Source organism: Carassius carassius, chromosome 22 (genome assembly GCF_963082965.1).
Source record: "Carassius carassius chromosome 22, fCarCar2.1, whole genome shotgun sequence".
NCBI lineage: Eukaryota > Metazoa > Chordata > Actinopteri > Cypriniformes > Cyprinidae > Carassius > Carassius carassius.
The window spans coordinates 15587028-15595960 of record NC_081776.1 but is presented as its reverse complement, the minus strand read 5'-3'; the positions used below and the strand labels follow the sequence as shown (position 1 = coordinate 15595960).

At 35.7% G+C, this 8933-nt stretch overlaps 1 protein-coding gene across 2 annotated transcripts in view; it reads right to left on the bottom strand.

Moving 5' to 3' along the window:
• Positions 1–2499: 2499 nt before the first annotated feature.
• The window catches only part of LOC132099046 (thyrotropin-releasing hormone-degrading ectoenzyme-like), a 127529-nt gene continuing 121095 nt past the window's right edge, over positions 2500–8933 (bottom strand). For both annotated transcript variants that reach the window (XM_059505437.1, XM_059505438.1), the window contains 3 exons: positions 5011–5151; positions 4713–4794; positions 2500–3568 (listed from right to left, as the gene is read on the bottom strand). In XM_059505437.1, coding sequence (XP_059361420.1) covers positions 3425–3568; positions 4713–4794; positions 5011–5151 — 367 coding nt within the window. In that variant the 3' untranslated portion in view covers positions 2500–3424. The remainder of the gene's footprint in view (positions 3569–4712; positions 4795–5010; positions 5152–8933) is intronic.

Here is an 8933-nt window from a genome sequence, read left to right as displayed (position 1 = left end):
ATATGTTGAATTAATATATGAAGAAATGTAAATTAATGTAAAATAAAGATGCTCTTGATGAAGTGCCCATGAAAATGGATGAGCCGGTGGATGAGGTGAAGCCCATGGACTGGGAATCCAACTATGGAGGAACACACAGGAGTCTTATTTTAAGTCAGAATGTCTGCAGTAATAAAATGTTAATGACAGAAAAAAAAGGGTGCATTTCATTCAGTTGTAGCATATATTGTGGTGAATCCAAATGGAGAATCCTGTGTGAAAAGCTTGCTTATTTATTTATTTACTTATTTGTGTTTGTGCATATGTTTTTGTGTGTGTTATTTTCAGGCAATTAAATAAAAATATATATATATATATGATTGCTGGCTTCATTGGAATTAGCAGATACACACACAAACTTGTTTCTCTTCAAATCCAAATGGATTAGAGTCTCTTCAGGGAACAAATATTTTAATTTTCATTTAAAAAAATTATAACATAAACACATACTATGATACTATATATATATAGTATCAACAAAACAACAACAAAACCCAGCCCTGATATACAGTATATACTGCACAAGTTGTTCGTTTCTTGCAAAAAGTACATTTATTAGATTTACTTTGAAATCCACAGTAAATTCAGAGCACACTCACAAACTCTCCTGTATAATACCTGTCTAATCATTCAGATTCCTTTTTCTATTTATCCATCTATAACAATGTACATTATCAGGTTGTAATACCTTAATTCACTTGATAGACGTAATTTAAAAAATAATGTTACGTCTTAATGTGTTTTCATTTTCTTTTTGTAACAAAGTAGTATAGATTTATTCATTATGAGCAACAACATGGATATAATCAGCATATCGATATCAGCTAGATTTTCAATATTGGCACAATTTTGTCAAGTTTGTAAGAGAAGCAGTTATAAACCATAAATCCAAGATAATTGACAATTTTCTGGTTGGAAATTAACATAATTATATATCTATAATAATAGGTACAAGAGGTTTAAAAGCAGATAATTGAGTGGTAATTGGTGGCACTATAGAGATTGACTGTAATGCAGTTGATGCTTGGCCCCATAGACAGAAATTAAGCACTGAAGCAGCATAAGCAGCATAGCTCTGGATGGAGGAGGCTCTCAATAACAGGCACAGTTAGACCAGGATGCATTACTGTACAAAATAATTTATTGTAAGCATTAAAATCTCTAAGCAGCTCTGCTCAAAATACAGAGGATATTATCTCTAATTTAGAAACAAAAGAGAGCTTTACGTCAAACACATCATGAAAGGAAGAAAATAAAAAGACTGGAAATGTATGTTGGATCATTCTGATATTACAAAGGCAATTTACAACTTATAGTACCTGACTAAAGGGTCTTGCCTGGGGATTTCATTAAATACCCATCTAGCTGTTTGAAAAGTGGCCTATGTTCCCCAATTTAATTCCTCAAGAGATCCACACTGCCAACTGGATACAAGAGACTCTTAATGGGCTCTGAAGTCACAAGGGTTGTGCACCATTCAGAACTGAATTGAGAATGCCTTACAAATTCCAGTTCATCTATTGAAATTGAACTGAATCTGAATCGATGTAGCAAAGAGGATGCAGAATTGAAAAATGTATTCTAGTGCAGACAAATCTTCACAGAATTAATAAAAAATACTAATTGGTGGATTTTCAAAATGAGTTTAATATGTAACCAGTATATTCAAATTTTGATGTTGGCCGTGTTAATTGTTTTGAACATACTGTACCTTATAAGTTAAGTCATGATAATAAATTGAGTAAGTGTATTCAGGTAATAAATATGGATGATTAGTTAAAACTAATGATGTAATTATTTTGATTTTGTCGCAAACCTTGTGTTGGACTAATGAAATCCTCTTCAAGTTCTTCAATTCTGAATTTTGCCCAAGCCTGAGTGTCATATAGAGTAGTGATGTACTGATATATATCAACCAGGACAACCGACTGGCTGATAATTGGCTATTTTTTTGCTGATAGATAATGTGATTTTTTTTTTGTGAATTCTGAGTAAATACTGTGCCTTTGTCACATTATAGCAGATTTCTATAAATCTGTTTTGCCATAATTGTATATATATATATATATATATATATATATATATATATCAGGCATAATTGAAACAAGATACATTTACCTGAGAAGCAAAATTGTATATGTATATATAATCTGTACTGGAAAACAAGACAAACTTACAGAAACTCGCATATTGGTCAACCACTACATTATTTCAATACTGCACGTTTAGCCATTCGTGTAAAAAAAAAAATATATATATATATATATATATATATATATATATATATATATATATATATATATATGTATGTATATATATATATATATATATATATGTATGTATATATATATATATATATATATATATGTATGTATATATATATATATATATGTATGTATATATATATATATATATATATATATATATGTATATATATAAATATATATATATATATATATATATGAAAACCTTTATAATTGGTCTCCATGACAAACATCCATTTCAGAAGCTCACATTATCCAGGACTCATAAAGATAACACATCATAGCACTGCACTGACCTCCTTTCAGCGAATCAGTGATTGGTACATGAAAATATCGACACGCTGATTATATTTTCCACTCAAAACAAACATACCATATTCATGGACATACCCTCCAAAACTGGAGAGCAAAGAGTAACACAATGAAAATGCAAATGATCCAAGACACCTTCAGGTTAAACCATCACCACTCCAGTCAGGACCTGCAGAAAACCCTCCAGACATTCGTTAGAAGATTCCCTCTTCTGATGCCCACTGAGTGCCGTCAATTTATCAAACCATAAACACCATCTGTACTAGAGATTAAACTCTGTCTGCTCCTCTTTATGGCTTTGGAGAGAGAAAAAAGGCTACATGGATACTTCTCTATGTCCTCCTCGTCTGGTTCCAATCAAAACACTGATTGTCACGTCGTTGTGCTTAATCTAAATTGTGTTTATATATACAGAAGAGCAATCTCTTTGTTTGTACTGTCATCTGGTCTTCAAAGCAAATCCGATATTCTTGGGACTCAGAAAAGGTCAAACTTCAGCAAACAGAATGACGGCAAGAAGGAAATGACTTTCATGCAGAATACGAAGGGAAATGGAACATAAATCGTTTGTTGCTACCGTGGTACGCCACCATGCAATTTCCAACGTTTATTCCTTCTCAGTGTTTTTCAGCCATTTATTACTTCCCAGTCTGTGAGGGCCTGGACATTTCAAAAATAGCAGGGAAATAAAAGCTCAATTTTGCTGATTCTCGTAGTCCAGTATAGTTGTTTTTTTTCTAGCTTAAATCTCCCCACCTCACTGGCCATAAGTTTCCATGCTAATAGAGCACTCCATGCTTAATGTTGCATTAACCGTCAGGAGCTTTCCGCAGCCACCGATAAAACTGTTGCTGGAACAGGATGTGCCATTTTACATTAGCTTGAACGATCTCAACAGCTCGAGCAAACGCAGGTGCTGACTCTCCCCCGCTGGTGAGGATGAACTCTTTCAGCTGAGAAGAAAAAAACAATTTTCATTAACATTACCATCATATTTTGTCTGACTATATATGATGAATATACAATGTATTCTCATGCAAATTCCTGACATGTAATTTAGCAGATTACAAAGATGTTTATGATAATGAGTGTGGAATGCATTTGAAGCAAAAGGAAAATAATCTGTGTTGATGTTTTCCTGGAAGGGAAGGACCCTTGGGTGTCTGCTAGCCTCTAACATCTATTAAGGGCATAACAAAAATCTAATCTAAAATCTCAATTTATCAAATAACATGTTATGAAAACGATTCTCAATTCCTGAGGTCATAAAGACTATATCTGGGTTTCCATCACCCTGCTTTTATGCGCATCGCATCAGAATCGAGTGATGGAAATGTTGAATGTCGAAAAAAAAGCCTTAATTCGCAAAAACTGTTTTTACGCTGCCTTGATGAGGTTTTTGAAAAGGGTTAGGGTTTGTGCGATATTCCAATTTTGCGCATAAGTTAAATTCGCAACTTTAGATGGAAACCCGGCTTTTGTGAATGAACATATACTGGGATTCAGGATACAAGTTGCTCTTTGCTTATAAACTATGTCAAAATTGCTGTCTGTTAATAGAAACTTAAAAATATATATATATTTAAATACAATTTTAATTAAAAAAAAATGTTTCAAACCAACAATTTTTAATGTAGCTCTGATCGTTTGTGAATCCATGGATGAAGTGCTCTGGCAGCAGCTGATTGTCAAAGACAGTATGCTAATGCTCTGTCTAAGAAAACTCTGAGGGGTTTCATAGATATCTCAGTAACAATGATAAATTGTGGAAGGCGAAGTCAGCCGGATGAGAAAGTACTGAGCTGCAGTGAGAAAAATCAGCAGTCTGTGTCCTCTGAGACTGAAGCTGAATAAGTGAATATACATTCAATTTCCTGTAATAAGGTTAAGCAGTTACAATGAAGAAATACCCCAGCGAAACGGTGCAGAGCACATTTCTGCAGTCTTCAGAATTTACTCTTGCTCATTTTCCATCTCAATAATTTTCTGACCAGAGTTTGTTTGTAAGTATTATTGTTCCATCAATAATTCATTCCTGTTTTAGTTTGATTAGAGGTGTACCTCTAGCCTCAGGATGATGTAAAAGTTCAGCCTCACCTCATTCAGCTCAGCCTCAGTGTTGAGAAACTCTGTCACGCCGCTGATTAATTTTGAGTTCATAAATAAGGCTTCTCCATACCTGCCAAAGAGACACTATTATTAAAAACACTGGAGCACCACAAGCAAACAAACACCAATAGATATTTCCCATAATGCTCTCTGGTCCTTGAAACAAACACAAGAAATAACATTTACTAATAAACATCTTATGAGAGTGCGAATGTGAAATTCATATCAGGGTCTGAGAGGAAGGTTAAAATCACTGATGAACAGAGATGAATGAAGACATATTCACCTGGAATTCAAAATGTCCCACTTCTCGCGGAAATATCTCCATGCTAAATGTCTTCCCAGTGGATTGCGGCCTACATGTATGATGACATCGATCACGTCCTGATCTGGCACCAGGTCGGAGGTGAGGGACAGGTTCAGGAGCCTGTGGACAAGACAAATAAATGGGAGATAAACTATGAGTGAGAAATAATTGACAAGGGCCCCTGAATTTTTAAAAATGAATTGTTAATTAGGCCATGATGTGGATTTTAAAAGTTTTTTAAAGATTTTATTCTAAAAAATATTAGCAGAGGGTTACTTTTGAAATAATGTGGTAAAGTGATGAATAACAGTAAGTGATCAATAAACAATAAAGTACTTCTTAACCTTACGGTTACAGAAAATAATCAAAACCATTTACATAAACTGAAAATAAATTATATACTTCATTAGTTGTGCTCTTATGCTTGGAAGAACTTGATCTAATATACAAAACTTGGCTTAATTAATGTCTGCTATTTGAATAATATGGCTATAATTATAAACATCATAGTGTCTGTTCTAGTTAGGCCTTTCTAATCAATTTTTCTAAGCTAGTTTTAACCTTCGGTAATTCAAAAATACAAAACACATTATTCTTTGCCGTTTTCAGCAAAGACAGTCACTGACAGTCCCGAAAAAAAAAAAAATTATTTAAAAATGTTTTCAAGACTGTGAGTCAGCGTCTTCAAAAAGTAATTAACCTGAAAAGCCCAAATCAAATGCAGATAGACCCATTTGCTTCAAATTGGTGAGAAATGTCAAGTAGATGAAAAAGGAAGAAATAGGAAATTAGATGTTTCACATAAAGATGCTGCTACGGTAAACAAGTTTCAATTTGCAAAAACATGTGGGGTAATTGCTTCGCTGTTTTTGGTCTCGTTTCAGTTCACCCGCCCGCTTTTCTGGGCTTTTGACTTCATGTGTCACATGTAGCAATTTTTTGACGAACACCTCGGAGATTATTGCCACGGCGACAAAACTCACATCTGTGTGTGGACAGCAGCTTTACAGCTCGCAAACGTGACATCTCCTGCTTCTTCAAAGGACAAGTGCAAACACGTTTTTAGAACAGTTTCTTTTGCTGCACTCATTCTCATCACTTAAGTTAACAGTTGAAAATTATGATATTGGACTTTTGTTAATTGAAATCTAGCAGGTATAACTGTAACTGTCAGCATAGCAAGACTTTTTTTCATGGCTGATAAAGCAACTGTAAAGATTAGCATGTTCAAATTAGCATACTAGCATATTACCGTTTTCTTATTATACAATATGTACACTGTGCACAGTATGTATATTTTCTATTAGCAAAGTATAGCTATTACATTTACCACAATGTGGTATACAACCAGAGCAGAGTACAAAGCACGGAATACTGTATGCCACAAAACAATGCACTTGAACTGAACTTCAATTTCCAGTGTGATGAATGAATAGGAAGTTATTTTTTTCCTTTTTTTGAGATTTCAGTCTCTAAGTCTGCAGGAACATCGGTGGATTAGCTGTCAGAGTGGAAGTGGGATCACATACACACGCACGCGTGACACACACACTCTCTAATAGTGGAGAGGAATTATTTTCAGCCAACTAGATTAAAATATACATCATCAAAAGAAGTAAAAACATGGAGGAGGGAGAAGCAATTCATTTCATTCCATAGAAATCAATACTACACACAGACTCCATACACCCCATCCTTCAGACATTTACTAGCTCACTCCAAACACAGGGCAGTTTTCTCTGTGGTAGATTAAATATCACAAACGCACACTCTCACACACGTGCTGCTCATCTGGGACAGGGGCTTTGCTTGTGCATGCTGTGTGAAATTTAAGAGTGGCTGAAATCAATGAACTGCTGCTAGAGGTCTTTGCCACTCTTTTAAGTCCAACACTAGAGCAAAGGTGAACGCCTGAATGCTGCAAATAATTCAGATATCCTATGTGGCACTAGAACAAATCTCAGTAATGAGATATATTTTAAGCATATAAAGCAACACCAAATCCTCTCTCGACAACAATGAATCATAAGTCGCTAATATGAATAGTGATGCCAAACGCCTTTATTTCATGGGAATTCATTAATGAAATGGATGAATAGAGGTGCAGAATTCCATATTTACAGTGTTAAAAACTCTCAGAGGACAGTCAACAGCTGCAGTTTGAGCTGATATAAATTCATTTACAGGTTCTTCACACATCTATATGGCTATCACATCACACTAATGCTATGCATTGGAACACTAGGTGCCAGTTTGTAATTAGCCCATGAGTGTTGCTAACTCCTGTGTTTTTCTAACTTTTCAACACCACCACATCACTACCACTGCTCTCACACTATTTTACGTTCATGGAAAATGACTATCCACTTTAAACAGATCCAAATTACTAGCCAAGTTGGTTCCAGCACAGGGGTTCTCAATTCTGACCCTTGAGGTCTACTTTCAATGACCAATCAAATACACCCTGTATAAGCTAATAAAAGTTCTTTATGATTACTATAAAGTTACAGATCTAGGATGATCAAGGTTAGATTAAAAACCTGTAGGACAATGAACCTTCCAGCTATAGGACAGCTGAGAATCCGTGGTCTAGCAGCTCTAACCAGGTTGACTTTGGCCCCACCGGCTGCTAGTCCAGCTGATCAACTACCTATAGTAAAAAAAAAAAAAAGACTGAACCAGCTAATGGCTATTAATGATCTGCTTCAGTCTCTTAGAAACCAAATAAAACCAACTACCATCACAAGGTGACTATGATTTTGCCAATTAACATTCTTCCTGGTCCATGACAAGAACAAGACTCAGACTTGATTACCAAGAACATTTTTTCTTGGTCTTATCATGGACTTGTTAGGGGCATTTGTTCTTTTATTAAATTTGACTCTCCTCTTAAGTTCAACAACAACAATAACTACTGCTAGATCAAAAGAAAGGGTTTATTACATTTTAAGCTTTGATATCAAACATAAGCATATCCTTAACATTTGAAGAGAACCCTATAACCTGATTGGATGAAGGGAATACTGGTCCAGAAACACATACAGTACTCATTGACAAGCCATCATGGTTCAGCTGCATGACTATCAGATGTTGTATCTAGGTGTATTGTGTGTGACTTGGATCACTGAGTGATTGTTACCTTCAAGGAAGGCAATTTCCACTATAGAAAAAAATGAATAGGTTCCTTGTTGACTTTAATTTGATGAATAGTATCTTATCTGATGAAGATTATTATTATTCTTCCGTACAAATTTCGGCGCGTAACTTGTCCCGCAGTTTTCGTCACAGACCAATGAAACAGGCGTCAAATCGTGCGTCCTATTCGGGAATGGTGTGCTATGACTTTTATAAGCGATCGTTAACACAGTTAAAGATGCCTGAATATACAGTAGAGCACAGAAATGTGTGCTTACTAAGTGTGGCGCTATCTTCTTGCTCTAGTGAGACAAACCCCATCCCTCTCAACAGAGCCCAACTCTGAAGCCATCCCACAGGACTCAGCCTGTTGAGTGCTGAACACTCATTGCAGAGATGGGTCATGGTGGGTCTCTTTATATGGGAATGTGTTTTTCTCTCAGTGCATTCATAAAACAATGACCAAGTGTAAGCGAATAAATGGAGATGTCGAACCCGCAGTGGATCCTCAGAGAACTGCTTTAGAATATGTGTGGGCTCTGAGATCCTCGTCTGGCCTGGACAGGGTGTAATCTGTCACCGTCCTCATCCTGCTATTGAGTTGGGAGAGGATTTAAGACAAATTGGAGACTAATAGGAAAAGCTCCTACGGCAGCCATTCTCTTTACTGCCCCATCAGAGGAGTTAGTGCAGCTCTACTGGTGTGAGTGACATGATGTGGAGGAAAGGACTGAATCGGATTGCTTCATGAGGTACAGTAGACTACA